We start from the raw sequence: 25,303 nt of genomic DNA, 5'->3' as shown, positions 1-25,303 counted from the left end.
CAGCTCCTCCCTTCTTATCTTCACTCTAAAGAACTTTCTTGGCCCCCAATGTAAATATTTCTCTCTCTTAGGTTTTTTGAGCTCCTCCTTCAGTAACACATTCTCCCTCAAAAACATATTCTACTTATCTCATTGAGGGCTTTTTCAATTTTATCAATTTTATTTTTAACACATTTGGACCCTCTGTGCTCTATCTCTTTATCATGTTATTTTGAAACTGTTTATTTTATTTTTTCATTCCATGTGTTTATTTTGATGGTATTTTGCTGCTTTGTATTTTGTTTTGTTGAATTGTAATTTTGAGCTTGGCCTCATGTTAGCCTCCCTGAGTCCCCTTTGGGGAGATGGTGGCGGGGTATAAATAAAGATTGTTGTTGTTGTTGTTGTTGTTGTTGTTGTTCAGATAGCAGCTTTTTTGGCCATAGTAGTGCAAACAACAGTGAAACGGGAAACATTCAGACTGTCTGTCCCCCAAAGTGAGAGTTTGGTGCTAAAATGTAGCCAGTCTGTGTGTAGTAGCAATAGTTGTCCAATCTTCATTGGGCTTTCAAGCATTGGGATGCTCAGCAGCCACAGGCATCCATCTGATAGTATCCTTAGATTAGGGGTATCACCTACCCTTCATTGGCCACAATTATATTGTGAAACATTGACTGTACCAACACTTTCTATATTTTGTTGAACCATGAAGCAGAATTGTTACTGCTAGGATTTATTTAATTCCCCAATCCTGTATTTTTATTATCACATCTTTCAAGGCCATTTCCCAGTGAATTAATACACAGTCAGTCTCCACTAGTTTGCAGAATTCTGTCTGGAGATTGTATTGTCACACTGTGCAGAGAATCAATTTGTCTGTGTACTCTTTTTTTTAAAAGGAAGAAAAATGAATAAGCATGAGCAGATAATTTACCTAAATACCCTTCTCTTGATAATATTGCATGGAAAGAAGAAACAACCTTTCTAATTATGCAGAACATTACAAAAACATGGTCCCTGAACTTGAGTAACATTTTTTTAATTTTGATTGGTCATTCTGTGTCAATATAAACAATCTTTAAATGGTGCATCTAAATAGGTCTGGTCTTAGTATTGTGACTGCCTTCAATGGCAGATATTAGAAGGTGGTAGCAAGGTATTGGGGGACAGAGCTGTGTAAACCACATGGTCTTTGCTTCTGCACCTCTTAAATTAGCCTGCTGAAGGTAAGATTTAGGAGTTAATTCAATATCAATATTTGTTAGTCTGTGGTATGCATAATTTGTGGCCTTTTAATCACCAAAATCATCTAAAACCAATAGATATAGGTAATTATCTGAGATTGGCAATAAGTTTTAATTTATTCTAAATCAGAATGCAACTTCAAGATCCCCTCACCAACAAGCATGATCAGAGCTATTTACAGCTGTGTTCTAAATATTTGGAGTGTAAATATTTTCCCTGAAGCTAAATCAGTGTCTGATATGCACTAACCAAGTTCATATATAAGAAGATCATCAACTCATTTTTATTAGAGTTTTATGCATGTCCACCTAGTACAGTGTTTCTCAACCTTCCTAATACCACAATCCCTTAATATGGTTCCTCATGTTCTGGTGACCCCCAACCATAAAATTATTTTTGTTGCCACTTCATAACTGTAATTTTGCCACTGTTATGAATCGTAATTCAAATACCTGATATGCAGGATGTATTTTCATTAACTGGACCAAATTTGGCACAGATACCTGATACGCCTAAATTTTAATACTGGTGGGGTTCAGGGGGGAGGGTTGATTTTGTCATTTGGGAGAGGATGTATTTCATTCACTGGACCAAATCTGGCACAAATACCCAATGCGCCCAAATTTTAATACTGGTGGGGTTCGGGGAGAGGGATTTGATTTAGTCATTTGGGAGTTGTCATTTCTGGGATTTTTAGTTAACCAACAATCAAAGTACATTCTGAACTCTACCAATGATGGAACTGAACCAAACTTGGCACACAGAACTCTCATGACCAATGGAAAATACTGGAAAGGATTGGTGGGCATTGACCTTGAATTTTGGAGTTGTAGTTCACCTACAATCAAAGAGCATTCTGAGCCCCACCAATGATAGAATTGGGCTAAACTTCCCACAGAAACCCTATGCCTTGAAGGGACAAGCTGGTGGCATCCCTCCAGCCTCGCATGCTCTCCCTTGCTTGCACATGTGCTGAGCACACCTGCTCTCCCCTTTCTGCTTGGAGTTTCAGGAACAGCCCTCCCCTTGGCTGAGAGGCCAGCTGAGAGGCTGGCCAATCATAGCAAAGGGGGGCTTTTGGTGGATTTTGGAGGAGAGAAGGACAGACAGAGAGATTTTTAGTATTATATGCCAAAGGAGTTCTTAAGACAAAGGAGTTCTTAAGACAGGCTTTCTGATGGTCTTTAGTGACCCCTTTGAAACCCCCTCACAACCCCCTCAGGGATCCCAACCCCCAAGTTGAGAAACACTAACCTAGTACATATTGAATTCAGTCTGCATTGAGGTGCCCAAAGAAACCTGTGGTTTCTTGGAGCATTATGTGTATCAGAAACCAACAAAGCTTTGGTGTGGTCTTTGGCTGTAGAATAGTCCAAAGTTCCCTAGGTTTCTGCTTCGCTAAGAGTATGAGCCTTTAGTAAGTAACAAATAAACAGTTTCTGTTTAGCTTTGTGTCTTCCACATCATCCTTTCACATGCTAAAGTAAACAGTTTTTAATTAACTTCTTGTTTTGTAATACCTTAATCTTTTGAAAAACCTGTTGCTTTTAACAACCGCTTCAAACAACAAGATTCTTTATGTATAAGGTACTTCAGTGTACGAGAAATCACATAAAGCATCTTGGGGATGTTACACAGATGAAGAAAGCTAATTGTAGAAAATGTAGACAACCTCAGCAAGGTTTTGTGGAAGCATTTAAAGAAGCGAAAAGGATACCAACAAAATGGGTGGCCTGGATAACAAAAAGTGAGCAAAGGTAGCAGAAGTGAGCCAAAGTAGACAGTTAGCAGGGAGTCATGTTAGATAGGTGAGTCTTGAGTTGTCAGAATGAAGGCTTGGGGCATCTACCAGCTGGTAGCATTTTCAGCTGTCACTTTAATGACTATACTCAAAATGGTCTTGAATTGCCTTCGGGGCTTTTTAAAAGCGTGGGTGGGATGTCACCAGCTTGATCCGCTGCTTCTGGAAGATTTTCAAATAATAAAAATTAACTGTTGTTAAGACTAATCAGAGGTAATTATAAATTGATAGACCAATCTCAACCTTCAAATGGGCTCCCAATGTCACAGTGACACTAAATTTTTTGGATTATAGCAGATGCTCTAAACAGAAAAAAATGCATGTGAGCTGGTTCAATGGTTGCCCCTGGCAGCGTGCTTTATACATCTACTCCCACTCAGAGCTTTTCTTGTGTATGTCACATAATGGTATACGTGACTTCCCATCACATTATCTTCCCAAATAGTGGTGTTTTAAAAGATAATGAAATTGGTGTGCAGAACTGCATATTTTAAATATCCAGGTGTTTTCTCAGAATGCCAGTGAATCCTCATTTCCACATGAACATCTCATCATGTTTGCACCATTCACGGTATTGCTTTTAAGCTTAATTCATATTTATTAGCAGTTGAGAGATCTGCTATTGTACCATTTCAGGACTCCCTTAAAATTAGTTCCAGGACTGCCTAGTAGACATGCATTCAGGGTAAATCTTGTCCCATTTTGTGTCTTGGCTTTTATTGGGGGGGCTGATTCATTTTTTATAAGCCTCCCAAAATTGGGAGGGTTGTTTTCAGTTCTTTTTGTTTTAGGACCTGAAAATCAGACAAGTATGGGGAAGCTTCCCACCCACTGGCTCCCCTTCCCAGCATGCATTCTTACATGGCACCTACTGTTTTTACTCTAAAGTAAGAGGCATTTGGCTGTCGGCATTACAGGTGCATGCGCTTTCCAGACCTGCCTGTATGCCCCGCCACACATGCACTCTTCTTTGAAAAAGTTCATGTGTGGCAGAGCGTGCAGACAGGCCCAGAAAGTGGATACTCTCCAAGAGTGTATGTATAGCAGGGCGTACAGGCAGGCCTGGAGTGTGCCTGCAGCAAAGCTCTGGGTCTGCCTGCCTGCACGCCCCACCATACACACACTCTCTTTCTAAGGCAAGTAGACAAGTTTGGATGCAAATGAAAGCAGGCTTTCATTTCGAGCAAATTTTCGAGTGGGGAGGGGGTTTCCCATTTCGTGCTTCTGAAGAAATGGAAGACATGAAAGAAACGATTGAAATGACAGGAACTAATTTCACACACATATTTACAGCCTAGTACCCTGAACTTTGGAACTGAACTTTTTGGACAACAACTTCCAGAATCCCCATGCTGGAATGGGGAATTCTGGGAGTTTTAGTCAAACCCCCTTCCCATTTTACCAAGCTTTGCCCAAGCTCCACAAAACTTGTGTGCTTGTAATTATTCTATTATGCAGAAGCTCTGTGAACATTTCTGCAGCATAGGACCTTGCATCTATTCTTTTAAAAATAAGGGTAATTGTTTAGCGATTACTTCCTCATGGTTAATCTGTTTATGCTGTAGAAAGACTAAACTTCCATTTCCGGTGAGACAATTAGACTCCCCAAGAACCTGTGCATATGGTGCTAGCAAAGAGGAATGAAAATCAGAATTAAAAAAACACATAAAATATAATGTAATTTATTTAACAGAACCTAAGCTTCTTTTATTATTAAACAGCTTGAAAGAAATGAGTAAAAATGCTCATCAATACGATACGTTTCCAGTTTCTTAATGAGCAATCTTGATACATACATTTTGGAAGTGCTGCTTAACCTTTTTTTTTTTTTTACAAGGGACATCATTTAATATTTATATAAAATTTATTATTTATGGTTTGGTGCAATCTAAGCAATAAGATGCTGTAGATTTTTATGGCTTTTTTTTGAAGCAGCAATATTGTCTTGTGTATGCGTAGAACGTAGCTGAAAAACATATTAATTCTCATGGAATAGCATGGTAGTGTCTGTAGGATCCTATTATTGCCCCACTTGTTTGGAGACAAGTGATGGGGAAAACTATTCCAGAGTTTCCTCCATCCAAACTACTTTATCTACAAGATCTGGTATGGGCAAGAAGCAAGAGTTAGACAGGATTGGATAGATACAGAATGGTAAAGCCTGAACTGGAATGTATGCCGTAGTCACCCAACGCATAAAATACCTTTCCAGATGCAGTGCCTTCCAAGTGAAATCTATTAAGTGCTCTCCGGTGTCATGTTCAGCATCGCCTCTCAGGCTATTTGATGTAAAAAGCTAGGATTTATTGTTATTATTGTTTTTAATGTGCTAGGAACTGAAAACATGTCAGCGATTGGCAATCAGTGGTTTGGGGACAGACACTGGTTCAGTGACTATTACTTTGAGTAACAAAGTAATAGTCAAAAGGTATGGAAAGAGCATGAGGAAGTCTTCCTGTATTCATTCAATTATGTTTTTCCAAGTAGTGGCCTCTTTCCTTGCCCATGTCAAATCAGTTGATAGACCAAAACTTTTACAGGCCAAGTGCTTAGTAGAAATGCTTAAGGCGCAATTTTAAATGAAAATACTTGATTCCCATTTCCCAGTTCGATACACAATTGCCTTTTGGTTTTTGGTCTTCTCCAAATTGTGTTACTGTTCTCACTGCAAAAAAAATGTTAGTGCTTAAAATGTACAAGATGCATATTGGGGGTTAAAATATTCAAAACTATGCATATTTTATATCATGAAGTCCATACAAAAGTGAGTATTTAAGGCAAAGTACATAGGTGTGTGTGTGCATAGATGCCTTATAAATGTATATTGATTTGAGGTGATTCTATGAATGCCATAGAGTTTGCTTAGGTAAGGAATACTCAGAAGTTGTTTTGGAGTTTCTCTCTTCTGAAATATAGCCTACAGCACCTGGTATTTGTTGGCAATCTCCCATTAAAGCACTAATGAAGACATGAAAACATTATATTAAAATGTCAATGTGTGTAAATGTAGGCTTGTCTTCATGTAGATTGACGTATAACTGTACTTCTGAATGATCCCTGGAGACAGTGTCATGGACTGATCTATCTATCTGATATGCTTGAAAGTCATATCAGGCAGGCCTGGTGTTACATTTGAGTAACCATATTCGGAAGATTTCATAACTATGAATTAAGAGGCATAAGCTTGGAAAGTCCCCTTTGTTTTTCAACATGAAAGGTTCATTGTGTTTATCTCCCTTGCAGAACCTTTTGACCCGAATCAGGAATGGGCAACTATCCCTGGAGGTGGAGTGTTAGCCACCCAGGAAAACTTGGAGGGCTGCATTTCTCACCAAATCAACTCCCTCTCCCCCCAAAGCAAATCTTCTTTCTTTCTTTCTTTCTTTCTTTTTTCCTTTGTCTTCCAGGGTCCTATTGAGGACAATTCCATCATGATTTAGGACATTCCAGGGGTCCCTAAGACATGACAGAATTGAGGAAAATTATTTTTAAAAGAGGTCTTCAGCATGAGGGAAATGTCCATGACACACCATTTGGAACAATTTATGACAACCTGGAGGCAACGAAAATAACCCTAGGGGCTGCATGTGGCCTGCAGGTCATACTTTGCCCACCACTGGCCTAAATCCAATCACTAATCCTAGCTAGAATATACATGTTGGAAACAGTTGCTGAATGGTAAATCTACATTTACATAAATCCGCTTGAATCAGTAGATCAATTTAAAATGGAATTATCAGATGAATTGGCATAAAGAAGGTCACATGCCAGTTGTTTGGTTCATTATATTGGCAGAATGTTGATGCAAATGGGCCTTTAGTCCGAGGCCCTTCCTACATTGCCATATAATTTAGATTATCAAAGCAGATAATCCACATTATCTGCTTTGAACTGAATTATTTGAGTCCACACTGCCATATAATCCAGTAATGAGAAGATAATCTGGATTTTTATGGCAGTGTAGAAGGGGCCTAATTCAGTACACTGTTCCTACATTTCTTTAGGAGAAAAACATATCTATTATATTTAAAATGCATGTGGCCATGGTATTCCTTTTGATAAGGCCCTCAAACATTTGTGAGGCCCTGATTTAAATCCTCCTAAAAGTTTTGTCACTTGAAGTGCTTAGGAAGGTGAGCACAAGCATTGGTCATTTCAGCAGCAAATTCCAAGATGCCACATTGGAACATCTTTCCCCAGCAGAGGTTCAGATTGCAGTCTCACCATTTCCAGCAGGAAAATGATGCTGCCCCATGTCATTTTCAAAGACAAGACAGCCCTCTAGCTTTTTGAAGGAGTGTTGTTAATGTTTATGGTGTCAATAAATTGCCATACAGTCAACTATCAGCGAAGTTTGGCGGGAAGACATCTCAAATTTGCTGCTGATGTTTATAACTGAAAATAAATCAATTTACCACTTACCACTGTACTTTATTTGAGTGTCAACTACATAATTTGCAAGATCAAGAGAGTTCTGGATGAGATGGTTTTGCAGCTAAGACAAAGATTAGGGCTCTCCTGTCTATTTCTGTCTTTGACGTGGTCTTCCTAGCTGACTTTGGCAAGGTATTCCAGTTTATTTGTTTTTAAATAAACTGCTGTACAAGACTTGCATCTGAGTACTTGGCTTATGTTTCAGAAGTTCTAAGCATTTAGCAACCCCCATTGATTTTTCTGCATCCTCAACTCTTTTAAGAGGGATGCATACTCAGCATCTCTTTCATTGGTTGTTTGATCATAGTGGAGACCAAAGGCTCTTAAGCAAAGTGTATAGTGTGTGTCTGTGTGTGTGTTTTTTTTAAAAAAAAGAATAGTGTGATGAATTCCTATCCAGCTTGGCTCTACAATCATGCCCTTGGACTCCTATCACTCACCTTGCCCTTCCACTCACAGCATTCCTCCCTAGACTTCATAATTGAGCCTCAAAGTGATCTCTGTATCAGCCTAGTTGATATTTTGATTAGTGTGATAAGGTATTGCTGAGCCCGCCTTCCAAATCTTAAGTGAAAACACTCAGACAGAGTTCTCGAAAATAAAACCAATAAGTATTTGTTATAGAACAAGCAAGTTAAACATGAAGTTTTTTCAACATTCCCAACTTCCCAAAATTCAGTTAAGATCTCATCAATTTCTACATTCCTAAATGGTCTTAAATGACAGTGTGTTGTCAATGTCTCTACAGTCAGCCTCCATACGAGCTTAAATAAGTGGTGTAAAAAACACAAATAGGAAATCACTTTTTTATCAGTAAGCTCATATCTCTAGGAAACATCTCTAGGTTCTTCAATGTGGCTCTATGGTCAATTACAGGTGGAAATTGACCATAAAATTGTGCTGGAGGACCTAGGCATTCCTAGAGAGAATGCTTCTCTCTGAATTTCTAGGCCATCCAGTGTGACTCTGTAGTCAGCATTTGGTGCAAGTTGATCATAGAGTTGCCCTGGGGGACCTTGAGATTTCCAGAGAGGTTTTCTCTCAGTTGAAAACAGCAGGTTTTTTTTCCATTCATGATTTTGTGACTTTTGTTGGGGCCCTGCACCCCTAATCCCAGCAAAAGTGAAGGACCTAATTTCATACCTGCAGAGTGTTATTTCCATGGAATACCCATCGGTAATTATTACTCTTGTCTTTTTTAAATAGATGCATTGTTTCTTTCCCCATATTGTGAAATATTGGTTCCTTTGAAGCACCTTGACTTTGGGGTTATGAAATTAAAATGTGTTTAGTGATTGACATTTTATAGTGTAATGTTTTTTACCAATCTGTATGACTTAAAATTATTAAACACCTTACTATTGCACATTTTTTCCATAGTACAGTTATACATAGTTTTCATGACTGTCCTTGTGGCTTTACTTTGCCACTTGTGCATACCTATGGATAATACAGTGTTAACATGGAATTTAAAGTGCAAAAATCGTGTTTGGGGATAATCTGTTGTAGCAGATTCGACTGTTGATAACTACCAATGTTAAATCATAATGAGATACATAGAAACATTCAACACTTGCTTCAGGGTGGCTACCTGCTGTGACCAAGAAAAGTAAAAGCGATGTGTGGTAAAAACATGGTCCCATTTAAAAGATCTACTTTACAAATTCATTTAATCAAAATATACCCTCCATATGTTGGAATAATCAGCAAATAAAAACACCGAGTGCTATTCCTTTATATTACCCCACCATCTTATTTCTAGTTATATTACTTGCACCTGATGGTGATGATGAATAGCTAGCATTAAACCCACAGACAGAATTGATGTCCCCAATTTCATGCAACAGATGCCAATTAATTTTACAGCACCCTAGGAATTGCTCCAGTGACGTATTATGAAAAACACAGAGACATTTGAGGGTTTCTGTGTGTACATTTGTGTGTGCATGTTTAGTACTGTGTAGTCATTTTTCAAAAAGTAGGTGTCCTTGACATTTATCAAGGAACAGTATCTAGTGCATTGTTGACTTGAACAGTCATTGGGAAAGGTTGGTAATTGGTTTTCAGGTCATTGAGAAAACAAAATCCTTAAAAAGTAATTTGGAGTCACTATATTTGACATGAATTTTTCCCAGAGAGTGATAATACAACCACTTGATGTTGTAGTGGCCATTGTCAGATACTTCCTGGGTCCTTATTTCAGCTTTTTGTTGCATCAGTTCCAGCCACAGACTATATCACGACTAATTCAAAGATTGTTATACACTGGAAACAGATGAAGTATAAAACTCATAATGACAACTGACTGCATTTGAATGCTAAAATATTAATTTAAATATGGTATTTGAGGGAGATCTTTCACTGTACCTGTGTTGCTAATTAAAATCTAGGAGCTAAAAATCCATTTATATGCTCCATTTATTCCAAGCTTCAGAATGTGGCTGTAATGGATATGATGAAAGGAAAGGGAATTAAAAGGTTTTCCTGGCTTATCTAGTAGCAAAATAGTTATGCTTCAGATACTGGAAATGAGTTGATGTATTAAACTATGATTTTGTGTTAGTTAGCCAACATGGGGATGCAGTTGAAAGCATTTTTAAACAACATAAATTTAAAGAATTACCTTACGGTTTTTTAAAGGGTAGGTTTTTTGTAAGGCTACTATTGGAGTGGAGAGCTTTCTTGGCATATCCTCATATCACAATATCAGGCAATAAATGTGCTATAAAATGTTAGCTCATTCATAATCCTGAAATATTAATTGCCTGGAGGAATTTTTGCATGTTTTGTAAGATATCGAAACTGGTTTCTGGTGACTAGAAAGGACATGATATTGGATAATGTTATGAATATTGTTCGGTGTTAAATGTTGTTGGTTAGGGAACATATTGTTGTATTAACAATATTTGATGCACTAATATTATTAAGATTCATTTAAAGTGCATAATATTCTGTCCTGATCTTTTCCAATAGAGCAAGGTAAAAATCTAAACAAGTAAAAAGATTAAGTGCCTGAATATGATTGAGGTCAAGATTAATCAGCAGTTAAAATATGAAGTGTAGTCATAATTTCTAACATCTGGAATAAAAAGTACTCGTAAATATTATACTGCAGGTATAGTTTCTCATGAACCATGTTAATTGGAAACCTCATTGATAGTTTTCAACCTTCAATACTCATCCAGTTTCTACTTTATATTCAGTAGGTTTTTCCATTCTTCTAAAGACCTCTTTCCAAAAAATTGTTTCCCTAGTCCCTCACAATTCCTTTCTATCTTGAAACCTGCAAAGAAATCTTATGTACCTGGGGAATACATAATCCCTTGTAAAGCTGCTGTTATTTCACAAGCCTTCTGATTCACAGTCGGTGGTATAAGAGATGGTATTTGTCCTTTCCATTCCTGCGTTATGTCTCTCCCTCTCATTGAATCCAGTGGTATAAGAAATACCCACAAAATGCAGTACATCCCTGAAGTTCAAGCCAGGGATGTGCACAATGATTAAAAGGGACTTGGAGTCCAAGAGGTGGAAGAGCCAAAATTGTATAGGAGCTTCAATTTGGACTACCACTCCATTACACTAGGAACGCATCTATCCTGACCATTTAATGTAAACTTATTGAAGAAAGTGGTTTCGATGTGCAAATTATTACATATGAAATCCTAGAACCAGTGTCAGGCCCGGATTATAATTGCACAAATTACTGAGCACTGGTGTGCATTAAGGGCTTTTTTTCGCACACTTTTGTGGGAGTTTGTTGTCTGGTTAAATTTTAAGCTTCAACCTGCGTTAAATGGTAAGTGTAGGTGGGTGCCAAGATTCAAATCCATGCTCACTTTTAGAAATCTACTGGATGACCTTGGGCAAGTGACATACTCAGCCTTGCAGAAAGCAAGTGACAAACCTCTTCTAAATGAATCTTGTAAGAAAGATTGCCATAAGTCGGAGTCAGCTTGAAGGCATGTAATAACAACAATTCAGCAGACAGCTCCCCATACTCCGACTTCAGGAATGCCCCTTTCAGACTTCTCAGTGGCACACATACCCACCAGTGATAGAATTATACCCATAGAACATTCCATTCACATACTGGGACTTCTATTCCAGACATGCTATCCTGCTGGTACAGTTCCTCTCTGCCTCAAGAACAAAGCTTCCCCCTAAGCCTGACCCTCCTCAGCTAGCTTTTGACAAGCAGCGGTTAGGCATGCTTCCTTGGTTGGACTGATAAATTGCATTTCCTACTGCAAAGGACCATGCTGGCTAGCTGATGTTAGGAGCTTTAACCTTTTCAAGCTCTGGATCTTCATATATGAGTGTTATTATTAATATTAGAAGTCTTCCATTGTTGCAACATCTTCTTTTCAGTAGGTAACTGTTAATGCTACTTATTCTTCATTGATAATGCTGTCTATTAGAAGAAAATCTCAACATTCACGATCTCTAATTAATTACCAGAAAATCTAAATAATATGCAAAAGGTGGATCTGAAAATTATGCCAGGAAAAGTAAATAGATACATATCTCAACATTCAGGCATAGAATGAAGTAGCTCTCCAAAGGCTTTTAGGTTTACCCATTCCCAATGAATAAAGATACATATTTACCCTAAATGTTCCTATCATGTGAATTTCTCAGTCTTGCCAAGTTTGATATTTTTGTTGTGTTTAATTTGGTTATTTATAGGGAGCAGAATAGTAGCTATTTTGCTTTAAATAGTTGCAAGGCTTGTAGGTCTATATTAGGTATAAAACCAAGGAGACAACTTTGTGTGTACAAGTTGAGTAAACAGCAGGAGCAAGATCAATGTGCATTTAGAGGCAGGGAGAGATGTTTCATAGAAGAAAAGTGTAAGCATTGCCAAAATTGCCATCAGATTGATGTGAAAATTGTTAATTAGGCAGCACTTACAAGTATTTCAGGGCATGACAGAAGAACAAATTGCCCTGACATGTTGCATGATTCTAACAATAATCCATGGAGAAGTTCATAGTTTTCGATTACATATGTAATAGTTTAGCTAAATCTTCAGAACACAGAAGAGAGGGAGCGAGCTCATTATTGTATATAAAACATAGTCTGCATTGTATTGTTGCTTATGATATCTTTTCAAATCAGCACTAAAGGTGACCCCAGAAGGCTTCAATGCTACTAACAAAGTAGTTCAGATTTCTTTTAAAAAGAAGATACAATACATTTACTTACTTACACAAAATACAAAGAAATATCTGGGGGAATTATTTATGTCTAATTCAAAGCTTGAGAGAGAGAGAATGGCTTGAGTTACACATAGAACAAGAATTTATACAAGTCTGATTCCCTTGAGCATTAAAAACGTAACACAGAAACACAAAGCAACGATTCTTTTAAAGTGAATGTTGACCAAGACCTTGGAAGTTCTTACAAAGCCAGAAATGTACTTTTTGACACTTAGTTTTTCAGGCACTCTCTCAGGAGGAGTCTGCACTGCCAGCAGGCCCCTCAGGTAAGTTCTTTTGGGGGGAATGGGGGTCTGGATAGTTGACCCAAGAGGGCATGTAGCCGCCCCCCCCCCCCACACACACACCCACACACAGTGAAACCGCAGGGTTTGAGTTGGGAGTGGGGCCTAAGTCCCGGGAGGAACTGGTATTTAATATCCCAGTTCCTCCTGAGATTTAGTCATGTGTACAAGGGCCGATTCTTGTGGGATCTGAACATTCATAATTTTGTCAGTGGAAATATGTTAGGACATGGAGACCTTCAGCTTGCAAGTAGTCTCCCTAGCATAGATTGACACTTCTTTGGTCCTCTTGAGATTTTTTAACATTTGCAGAGTCTGGAAAAACTACTCATTTGTACAGGCAGTCCCAAGTTAGGAACAAGATAGGTTCTGTAGGTTTGTTCTTAAGTTGAATTTGTTTTAAGTCAGAACATGTACATTTTTTAAGCTTTTGATAGCACAGGGAAGGGTTAGCACCCCTGTTGTGTTTGTTTTGTTGTCTGTGCCCATGTCCAAAAGATTTCACCTCACTTTCTGTGCATGTGATAATTGGATTTTGAAAAAAAATGGCTTGTTGTGGAAACAAGAATTGGTGGTAAAGCTTCCGTGGAGACAGCTTTTCTACATGATAACTCTTTTAGGTGTGAATTTTTCTTCCTAGGGGTAGATTTCTCTCATTTCCTGTTGTCTCACCCGTGTTCTTAACTATGAATTGTTTTAAGTCAGATGTTTGTCACTCATGGACGGCCTCTATTACAACCCTTGCAATACCCCAACAGTGTAACCACCTGGAAGTAGCTTTGCCAAGTCCACCCCCCTCCCCCCCCCCCCCCACACACACACACTTTTCATGAAATCATGGGGATGGTGGAAATACCAAAGGCTGCTTGAAAAGCAGACTCAGCCATGGTATATAATCTGAGTACTGTATAGTTGGTGACATTTACCATCCTCCAGTCTCTTCATTATCGTGAAATACAGAATGCCATCTGTTATAGTATGGCATTTTCAAAAATGTGCATATCTTCAGCTGAACTATGTAAACAAATCAAAGTTTATAGTTAAAAAAACTATGTTGACATCTTTCTGTATAAAGAGTTTTCTGATCAATATGTCCTTGCCAAAACTCGGTGTATAGTGCATTTCACAGTTGGTTTTCATGGTGCTACGATTTGTTCAGTTCCCAGCTATGAGAACATTTTAAAATGCAGTCTCCTGTAGCAGCAAGGAAACACTCCTGGAATCTGATGCTTTCAGGAATAATTCATGGCTGTTAAGGAAACTAGCATTACAATGAAAGACAGCTTGTTGAAACAGAACAAAACGTGCTGGGTTCTTTTAATCCTGGTAGAGCTTTCTGAGGAGCTAACTTGAAGTTCCTTTTACTTTAAATAGAATGTCAAGAAATTTTATTAGCCATTCCATGAATTCCTGCAATTGTCCTTTTCTTTACCATTTACCTTGTTCTGCCCTGCAGGTTTCCTTAAAAGGTTCTTTTTTTTTCAAGGAAAATATATCTTCATGATATGTTTGCTATAGCTAGATTTTTTAAAATAAAAAATGTCAGCATTTAATGTTAGCATTTCACATTATAATATCACTGTAGAAGACAAAATGCCAGGGCACTGTTCATCTCAATATATCTTATTTTCAACCCTTACCTCCTTTGGGCACTGGAAAAACCCAAATCAGCCCCCACAAAACAGGTTTTTGGAGTATTGAGGTTATACCCCTTCCTACATTGAGTTTTGCATTAGTTATAACTCGATCATGAGATACAACCTAATTAGTGGAAATGAACATCCCAAAATTGTTTTTAAAGTATACCTCTTTCCCCAATTCCAACTTGATGGCAGTTATCCTTGATAAAAGTAAGTGGAACACAACTGCAGGAACTAGATTCTATTGATTTTCTGCCCAAGATTTGAGATCTCCCGAAGGGACCTTCTTCTGTGCACATCAGTCAGTGCAATTAGACTATCAAAGGAGATAGGAGAAGACTTTTCCTGCCGTTATGGAATATTCTCTCTATTCTGATTGGCACCAATGCTATTGTCTTTCTGACACTAAACAAAAATGTGATTGTTTACAACAGCTTTGGGTGCATGATAGATTTCATACACATTTGCACATGAATTGTCTTAAATTGTTTTGTTTTAAGTGTTAAACATGCTTTGATATGCTTTAAGTCTTTAATTCACTTTTTATTCTTGTTTTAAATTTTTGAATTGTTTTATTTTAAGCCACCCTAAAATCCACAGCTATAGGGAAGAGTTTCAATTGCTCCCATTACAAACTCTCTGAAATCAATGAGATTTAAATGAATGGGAATTCTGCATAGACTCTACTGCAAAATTCCAGGGGAAAGGACTCAATTAAGGTTCACCTTGCCCAAGCTTCTATTTATCCTAGGGAATGTGTGGTTTTAATAATTGGCTTTAATGTTTACATTTTTTAACTTTGTGGTTTTAATCCATATGTTTATTTTATTTGTATGTCTATGCGGCATTAAATTGTTGCCTACTTGTAAGCCACTATCACCTTCAGGGTGAGAGAGGGAAGAGCATAATATAGTAAATAAATGGTCCTGCTCATGGGGACCATCATCTTGCAACTTGAAAATTGAAATATGGAGGCTATAGGGAGAACCTCACCCATTAGATCTTGGAGGACCACAATCCATTGGCATGTGCCCCACTTTTAAAATTTGGTAACTCTCTAAAAATTGGGGTGGGTTCTGTGAATCTGTATAGGCCACAAAGTGGCTTTGGGGGTGTGTAAGGCCCCTGTTCCAGACCAAGTACTAAAACCGCTAAGGTAGCTGTGGTTGTTATTTCTATTTTTTCTCACCTTAGACCCACTGTTCACTTCTCTATGTGTGTCATTCATGCATCTGGCAGGACAGATGTGGAGGGAAGCAGAGCTATGTCTGTTATTCCTTTTACTGTAGGGGAAGATTCAGTGAGTTGCCTGGCGTTTGGTTTATATGATTACTACCCAAGGAATTAACCATCAGAATCCGTATTAAACTCAATTCATACTCCCTAGGTTAATGAACAACTTTAAAAGTATTTAATTATTACATTTTATAAAGTAATTTATTCCTCACCATTTGTACTAACAGATTGATAGATCTACTCGTGCCTTTAATACCATGTTGCTTACTTCATCACTATATGCAGCAAACACCAGTCTTTAAAGAGAGATTACCATCCTTAGATAGCATTGCTCTGCCTCTGGTTTATTTTCTACTTCATGTCTTGCTTCCTGTTTGTTTGTGTATTTGTTTCTGTTTCGAATGCCATGGAGCGTCAAGTCCCCAAACGGAATACCACAGATGCTGGAATACTTCCAGCTTCCTGGATTAATGTATTTATAATTTGCTTTCAGTGCATGTTAAGTATCTGGCAGGCTCAATTTGGGGCCTGATTCAGCATTCCTTGTACTCAGTGATTTTTCTCCTGCCTTGATCCAATTGCTTCAAGATCAGTCATTCTTTACATTGCCAGTAGGAAACACTGCATCTCTCTAACCAAATTCACAGTGCAACATTAGCACTGGAAATAAAAATGCTCACCTTGTAAAAAGCTACTTATGTATGCATGGTACTTTACAAATGTACAAAGCAGAATATCTCCCCTTCTTCTCTTTGTCTCTTGAACATATTCATTGACATGAATTCAATCTGCAGACTCTCTGGGTTTAAAAATGTGAATATGGGCACATTTAATACAAAATTCTGTACAGCATTTAGGAAAAATCTGTCTTGTTATGTTCGATGGGCCTGTTCTCTGGGGTTACCGTCCCAGTATTTTATCCTTTCCAGTGCAGAAGAAATGTTGTAAAGCAGTGCATAAACCTGTGCAAATGGGGTTACGAGGACCCAGCGGAGCTGTAGACTCAGCAATTAATACAGATGTGCAATTAGGTCATGCAATTCTAGCCTTGTCCCGAATGCAGGGAACACTGAGGGCTCATAGATATTGAGAAAATAGATGTTGTTAGAGAGATTTAACAGTATCTTTTTTCAGGCTTCCTTTCCAAGACAATTTGTATCTTACATAATCGTAAACCCTCAACTATTTTATCCTTGCATGTGATGATGAATAATTGTTGGAGAATATATACATTCCACCACAATATTTTCTTTTGTAAAAAAATATTTAAAATGTATTGTGCAAATGTGTTATACAGAATGTAAAAGAGAAATAAATGTAATACACAAAATGCCAATACATCTGTCCACCAAACCTGCCCTCTTCCTCCCACCATGAACCACCATCCATGAGTTCTGACATTTCTCGGTGTGAAACTAATATCTCATACAATCCTACCCTTATCTTTATATTAATAACTTCCCCTTGCAGTTACTTTGAAGTCTATCTTTGTCTTCCTTTCTAAATATTCAAATGCAAGCTTCCATTTTCTAGCCAAATCTTTATTATTTCCTCCCCTAATGCCATTGGACAGCTTGGCCATTTGAATGTAGTCTAAAAATTTTCCTCTCCAGTCCTTTATAAATAACTCTTGTTTCCCCTTCCATGATTTTTCTATTATTAATCTTCCAGCAACAAAACTGTATTGACAAATTTTTATGTCTACTTTACTATTTTTTTCACCAAATAAACCTAAGAGGTACATTTCTGAGTTTTTCTTAACCTTTTTAGTAATCATTTTGTTTGTTTCTTTGATTACCTTTTTTCCAGGAAGTTTGTACCAACCTACAAGTCCACCAAGCATAGAATACCTTTCTGTATTTTGCATCTCCAACATTCGCCCAGTGGAATTTGTCTAATTTGCCTATCACCTCAGGAGTTATATAACTTCTATAGAACATTTTGTACATAGTTTCTCTGATTTTTTTTCTTGTCAGGAACAACTTGAGAAACTGGTGTGAGAGAATTGGCCATCTGCAAGGATGTTGCCCAGGGGATGCCTGGATGTTTGATATTTCACCGTACTGTGGGAGTACCTGCATGGGGAGCTAGAACTGAGACAAGAGCTCACCCCGCTCCCCGGATTCGAACCGCCAACCTGTCAGCACAAGTGTTTCATTCCTTGTGCCACTAGGGGCTCCAGTTTCTCTGATAAACCCAGATATCAAAATTTTCAATAGTTTCTGTGATAAACCCAGCTATCAAAAATATAAAACCTCTTTTAAATTACCCCTTTTCCATAGATATTCCCATTTTTCCAAATCAATATTTTTCCCTATGTCTTTAGTCCATGAAATCGTCATTGTTTTTATTCGATTATTGGCTAAGTTGTATTCTAAAATGTATTTGTATAATCTGGAACTTCACACTATTTTCCACATACCTGAAAATCCCAAAGATTCTGAATAGAATAAAATGTGGGTTTTGAATAAACACCTTTTTATGCATGGAAACCATAGGGGTTTTTTAAAAACACAACTAAACTATTCTCTGTGCTGAGAATAGGTACCAGTAATTGCAAAAACAATTCCATGTATTTTTCTAAGTAGAATAATCTCTCCACAAGATATTTAAATCCAGGGAGAAAATTTTACACGATTCTTTTTGGTCTGTTATTCTTCTTAACAAAGTTTCCCAACTGTTGGGAACCCATTTTTTAAACCCGGGACAAACAATAATTACAATTTTTTCCATAGCTAGTATCTTATATGATTACTTTCTGATATAGAAATACACTAATGTTGTTTCTTTGTTTTTCCTATAGGGAAACTGAAGAAGAAAATCCTCCAGAGTTAAAATGAATACAGGTATGCATTATCTCTAGAAGCTTTGCATGCAGTTATTTTCTGTAATCTTTCCCACTAAATAAATTATTCAAGTGTGAAATATAACTATCTTAAATTACTTATATAGGATCATATGTGTACATGAATTTTCTGTCTGTATCTATTTAGGTATATCAATATGTATAAATATGTGCATTTATACATATGTATGTATGTATGTGCATTTCATTTCAATATATTTTCACATTTTCAGTAAAATATATTGAGGCACAATGCACACCTATGAATAATCTAACACAATGGCATAACTGAAGAGACTTTGTTTATGGTACAATTTCTGTTCTAAACTGATTCTCTTAATGCTTAACTGCATTTCAAAATGGAACATTTAAAACAGTAATTCATAAATGCAATTTAAGATAGATGTGTATATATTTTAGAATGTTATCTTTCTGGGACCTAAATTCACAAAAGTTTAACTATTACTGATTTTGTGCCCTTTAAAAAGAAAATGTCAATTTGTTTGGGAAATTTTAAGTGCTTCGTTTCTTTCTCTGGGTGAATTTAATAGTATTATGATGCAACTATCTATCTATCTATCTATCTATAACTATATAGCTATATGTCGGGATCCAAACGCCTTTAAAGAGCCAGACACAGGGAAAAAGTCCAAACAAAGTTTATTAAAGCAACAAAAAGGACTCAGGAACACTTAATTCAGTGTCCCTGGTCAAAGCTGAAAGTTTCTAGCAAATTGCAATGTAAAAACTCAATTTGGCAAATAATCCGGATTAAACCGGCATATATTTTGGGATAAACAAAAGATTGAGCAAAATGCCCCAAAATCACAGAGTTCAAAGAATACAAGTAAACAAGGTGTAGAAAAACAAAGCCGTCGTCCAAAAGCAGTCCAAGATCGTAGGAAGTCCAGTAGAAGATGTTAAAGTCCAAAAAGCAGTGGCGGCGTCCAGGCAATCCAAAGTCAAGAGGGGGAGAAGTCAGCACTTACGAGATTCCAGTCCAGTCAAAACACGGAGGATGCAGCAACCTGTAGTTCCAGGATCCAACAAGAGAAACGGCAGCGACAAAGACCCAGGCACGAATTCAACACTTTGCCTTCTGCAAAGTTCCATTACCTCAGTGCCTACATTTATCTTACAACTCATTATCGCTTGATGAACTGTCCTCCACCCTCTCTCATCACTGTCAGCTGCTTTAGCCTCTACAGCTGAGCGCCAACACCCATCCCGCCAACTTTTTCATCTCTTATCAAGACTTAGGTCTCCCCATGTATCACCAGTTTGCCAATCCCCAGAAAACCCCTCAAAAGTATCGCCGGACGTAGGTTGTGTACACACATCTCTGACTTCTTGCACACGAGTCCAATCCAACCCATCCTCCTCCTCGTCACTACTCCCAGACCCATTACTTCCTATGAAACCCATAAAACCCTCCTCTTCAGTAGGAGCAGTAAATATGTCATGGATGCATTTCCTCTGATACTCCTCGTTAGACTCTTGCTCGCAAGTAGTCCTTTTTACACCCCTGCTTTCATCTCCTTCCTCCTCCATTTCATTTTCTGAAAAGCCCTCAAAAGAGTCTTCGTCTGTAGGTGACATGAATATTTTCCTAATTCTCTTTCTTTGTTGTTCCTCATCCAAACTCTGGGCATCAAGAAATTAAACAGAGGAGCAACTGATTGAATTTTGTGAAGCCAACAGTTTGCTCATCACATAAACACATTCTTCAAGCAACGAAAGCGATGATTTTATACATGGACATCACCATGTGGTCAATATAGAAATCAAATAGACTACATAATTTTAAACAGAAGATGAAGAAACTCCTTTCTCTCTGCAAAAGCTACATTGGGAGCACATTGTAGCACAGTCCGTGAACTGCTGATACTAAAATTAGAGCAAAATTAAAAAAGAACACTAAACCAGTACAATGCCAACATTCAACGTGGAGAATATCCCCATAATTTAAAGATAATGTAAAAATATATTTGCAGTATTAAGCATAATAAGCTGGGAGCTTGATGAATTCTGGTCTGAAAGCAGAGACATTGCTGAGAGAAATGCAAATAAAAAATTACCTGCAGCCAAAAAGGAAGATAAGTCTCAATAGATAACAGATAAAAATGTCAAGTAATTTCAGATAAACAAAAAGCAAAAGTAAAAGGTAACAGAATAGAGTCAGATGCTGTATGCAACTCTTCAGCGACTTTTATGCAAGGATCAAGAAGAACCATCATAACAATCAATGCGGAGAAATAGAAGTTACAACACAAAGGCAACAACAAAAGAGACCTCTTTCACAAGATCCAAAATATCAAAGGGAAATTTGATGTTTACCTGACCAGCAAAGGAACTCATGATATGACCAAACCGAAATAAAACTTTAATGGAAATAATATATAGGAAAAATATATAAAATAAATGAAAGGATGACAGATTAATTCAAGCAAGAATCATTTGAGGATGAACCTATAATTTTAGAGAATGAAGTGGAAGCTGCACTCTGAGCACAAGAGATCATATTGCAGACGTGTGTTGGAGAACAGAATTCACCAAATACTTTCAGAACAAAATCAGCTTGTGCTGATATAGTTTAGAGAAAAGGCTTTGATTATATAGCTCATGAAAAACTATAGATAGCTCTTGTGCCACAATATATGGTTCTCTTGATGCATAACCTGGTTTAAAAGAATAGTCAAATATATATACATGGGAGATGCACAAGTTCACATGGAAAGAATCACACCAGAATCAAAGGAATACATTTGAAATGGTCTTAGTGCAATTAATTCTCCCTCCAGACTGCCTCTCTGCTCCCCCTCCCCATTTATGTGTCTCACACACATAATGAGAGACACAGAGAAGTATGGTTTCATGCATTAATGGAAGAGTGGCAACTATGCTGTATCTGTGATATAGGACTGTGCCAAATACTGTTGATTTCAGTGACATAGTTTAAGAATATCCATAAATCTTTCCCAACCAGACTGAAGTGACATATCTGTTTAGTCCGTTTCCTTAAACTATTTTTGGAGTGACTAACTCTCCCATAATTAATGGAAATTCCAATATTAGAACTGTTTTGACTCCCTTACTGACTTTATTTTTCTCCCATATATTTCAGTTGGGAAGTGGGGGGGAGGCCAGACTTCCAGCCCAAACTATGCCTCACAAAAAGAGATGCTCCAGTTTTACAAGTTTGGATAGTTCTCCTACTATATTTTTAACAGATACATATCTGCCAGGTATATAAAATGAGTGCCACCTCACTACAGATGAGAAGTAGTTCTGCCTTTGATTTCAGTGGAACTGAGTTGGCTTAAGTGTACTGTATACACTTCCACTTCAAATGGATTATAGACCAAGTTTCCCATATATCTATGTGCCTTCTAAGAAAACGGTACTTTCCCCCTACCTTCAAATGTATGAAGTAAGCATCATTATTCACCACATAGCTCTAACAACAACATGCAAACTCACTTAACAGTCTTTTTTTTTTGAGGGAGATAATGAATGGGTCAAAGTTAATTATCTTAAATGGATCCTTAGTGTCCTTTCATAAATATTTTAGGCAGAAATGTGAAAGGACAGTATGCTTGATAAATGCATCTAATTTAAAAATGATTAAACAAGCCAACTGCTCTATAATGAATGAAAGATGTAAATACAAGCCATAGTAAAAGCAGGCATAGATGTCAGAGGCTGCAAAAATCTATGAACCTTAACTTGGCTAATGCTAAATTATGAGAATGCAAACTCGGTGCAATTTATCTGATTTGTGTCTATAGCTAAGTTGGTAAAATAAGGCTATAACCTGAGTGAAACCTTATCATAATCTTTTTTGATAAGCATTTTCTAAGCTATCAGTGATATGCTCTCTCTGAGCTCATCTTTGGCTTAGTTAGCACTCCAAATTTCACCTAACCTTGAGGACACTAGACTTTCAAGGACTGAGTAATCAAATGAAGTAAGACACATATAGCTAAACCCAAAGCAAACAGTGGACCATGTGTGGCCCCAAACCCCCTTCTTGTAGACTCCACCCTGACATTACCAGATGCCCCTCAAGTAATACATATTTTTTTAAGTGAAAAACAGTTCCCCAAATTGAAAATAATCAAAAGTGCTCCTTTTATAGGTATACGGGAGCAATGAATTAGATGGAACACCACCCCCATTTTCTCCAGACAGTCCCCTAATTAAAACATCCAACTTACAAACAACTCATAGTTAAGAATTGGGGGGGAGGGGGGGGGACAACAGGAAGTGAGAAAAATCTGCCTCTTGGAAGGGAAATTCACTCCTAAAGGAATTATCATGGCAAAAAGGTGTCATCACTGCAGCTTCATCACCAATCCTTGTTTCCATAACAACCCAATTTTATTTCAAAATCCATTAATCACTGAGACAGAAAGTGAAGTGTAATCTTCTAAACAGGGGCACAGACAGCAAAGCAAACACAACAGGGGTGTTAACCCTTCACCAAGGCTAGATATTGGTAGAGATATAGATTTATAGCTGGAATAACACTTAAAATGTGACTGTTCCAACTTACATACAAATTCAATTTAAGAACAAACCTACAGAACCTATCTTGTTCGTAACTTTGGGACTGCCCATATATCTCAAAATGGCACCAAGGACCCAGTCATTGGAACTAGAAGGGATAGATTGCCATCTCTGGTCAATTTTCAGCCAAAAACAGACTGATGCAGCCTGACTTGTGAGATGGAGATTGTCCCCCATCTCCCTAAGGCCATCCTAAGATATTTATTGCCTGGACTAAAGGGCATGATACTGCTGTTACTCTTTCAACGTAGAACCATTACTGTTTTTCGTCAAACAGCAAAGGGACAAGGAGAGATTGTGTGAATACCAACAGTTATTAAGTAGAAGGCAATGGCATAATTAGGTACCTGTGTCTAGAGGCAGTTGTCTATTAATCTCCCAGCCACTCCTTGACAGTTTTGTTGCTTTCAATCTTCCTTCTTGATAACTAGGAGTGTCCTTCAGCATTGATGTTTTCCTGACCTTGAACTGGCTACAATTTACAAATCAATTTTATTTTTTGCTGGCTTTGCTTATCTGGACTGCTGACTTGCTGAAGAACTTCTGAACCATCTGACAACCACTCTACTGCTTTTCTTTTTGTCCTGCTGCATACCCTGTGACAGACCCACGTTAAATGAACTCCTCTTTTGACAAGAACACAGGACGACAAATCTGCATCTTATACTGTCCTTTGCCTCCCAGAAGAAATAACCAGAAATTATCTTTTTGGCCGCCCAGGGCATTGACTTATTTGTTTAGAGAAACAATATAAAGAAACCACTGCCAGTGGTTAAAAACGAAAATTGTTAAGGAGCAAACTAACTTTGCTGACTCTTCATCATTTAATGCACTGTTATTGTGCCACTCAACATATATTTTCCATCTTTTCATGACAGAGTAATCTCTTAGCCTGACTATTCTCAATTGATACACTCTTTAAACAATTTGCTGACTTTAACCCAGATTACACTGAACAATTAAAATTTAGATTTTATAGGTAAATTTTGGTTACCATTATTTCAAGCCTTTAATCTAGCCCCTAATTTCTCCAATTTCATTTATAATTTTTTTAGCAATTGTTTTCTTAAATTATTGGCAATTCCATGGTATTAATTTTCATTTAAGTAACTGAAAAGCAACATTAGACTTCATTGGTTCCAAATTATAGGATCGGGAATTTTACCCTCATTGTACTATGTATAAATCAGGGGTAAAAATCAATTTTTCCACTGCATTTCCAGGCTACACTGTTAATCACTTTTGGGCCAGACATAGCTAGAAATAGCCTATATTGTGGCTTTTGTGTAATTTTAGGGCACTAAGGGTGATATCTTTGGTTTTTCTACATAATCTGTGATGTCTGAAGATCTCAAAGAGTGGGAGATGTTATTATTTTAATGGGTTTGTTTATTTTTCACCTGAATTTTGGGAAGAGGGATCCAAGGGCTTTGGAGAACAAAAGGGAGATTTGGGGCCACTTGATGCCCTGTGGGCTTCATCAGCCCTATTACAAATAAACTGTACATGCTCTCTTCTACTTTGCCAAGTTGTTAGGATTAGGTTCAAGTGGGTCAGTGCTGTATTTTCCTCACAGTGCCATTTTATATTGAAAAGATAATGTATTAATTTAAATTTTCCATTCTAGTCTTTTTGTGGTGAGTTAGGTATACACATATGATCTTTACAATACTGGAAAGCATACAATAAGTCTCATATTCTTTGGAATGACAGTATTAACTACAGCTTCCACAGCCTTTCGGTATGTATGTAAAACCCCTAAGGATAAAAACAGCAATGCCTAACTGCATGAATATGTCTACATTTACCTACTTACCTGAGTCCACTTGCTGTGCTGCATGTGCTTGCTCTCTATGTTGTCGCCCTGTGTATGTGTCATTTTGTGCTTTCAGATAGTGGTGGGTGCGCTCGCAAACGTGCTGCCATGTCTGTCAAATTAACAGCTGTGAAGAGAGTTCAGAGTTCTCCAAACCTATTGACTGCAGGTATAACTATTAACCATGGGGATACTACACTTGAATGCTGTTGTGTTACTGTTCTGTGTTAGAACT

The 25,303-nt window shown here is 37.6% G+C and overlaps 1 protein-coding gene across 15 annotated transcripts in view; it reads left to right on the top strand.

The window, feature by feature from the left end:
• SORBS2 (sorbin and SH3 domain containing 2) overlaps positions 1-25,303 on the top strand; it is a 222,447-nt gene that overhangs the window by 81,471 nt on the left and 115,673 nt on the right. For all 15 annotated transcript variants that reach the window (XM_067468738.1, XM_060778609.2, XM_067468740.1 and 12 more), the window contains 2 exons: positions 18,642-18,684; positions 25,145-25,237. In XM_067468738.1, the coding sequence (XP_067324839.1) occupies positions 18,675-18,684; positions 25,145-25,237 (103 nt within the window). In that variant the 5' untranslated portion in view covers positions 18,642-18,674. The remainder of the gene's footprint in view (positions 1-18,641; positions 18,685-25,144; positions 25,238-25,303) is intronic.

The sequence above is a fragment of the Anolis sagrei genome, chromosome 5 (assembly GCF_037176765.1).
Source record: "Anolis sagrei isolate rAnoSag1 chromosome 5, rAnoSag1.mat, whole genome shotgun sequence".
NCBI lineage: Eukaryota > Metazoa > Chordata > Lepidosauria > Squamata > Dactyloidae > Anolis > Anolis sagrei.
The sequence above is the reverse complement of the archived record's forward strand: the minus strand, read 5'-3'. Positions and strand labels throughout refer to the sequence as shown.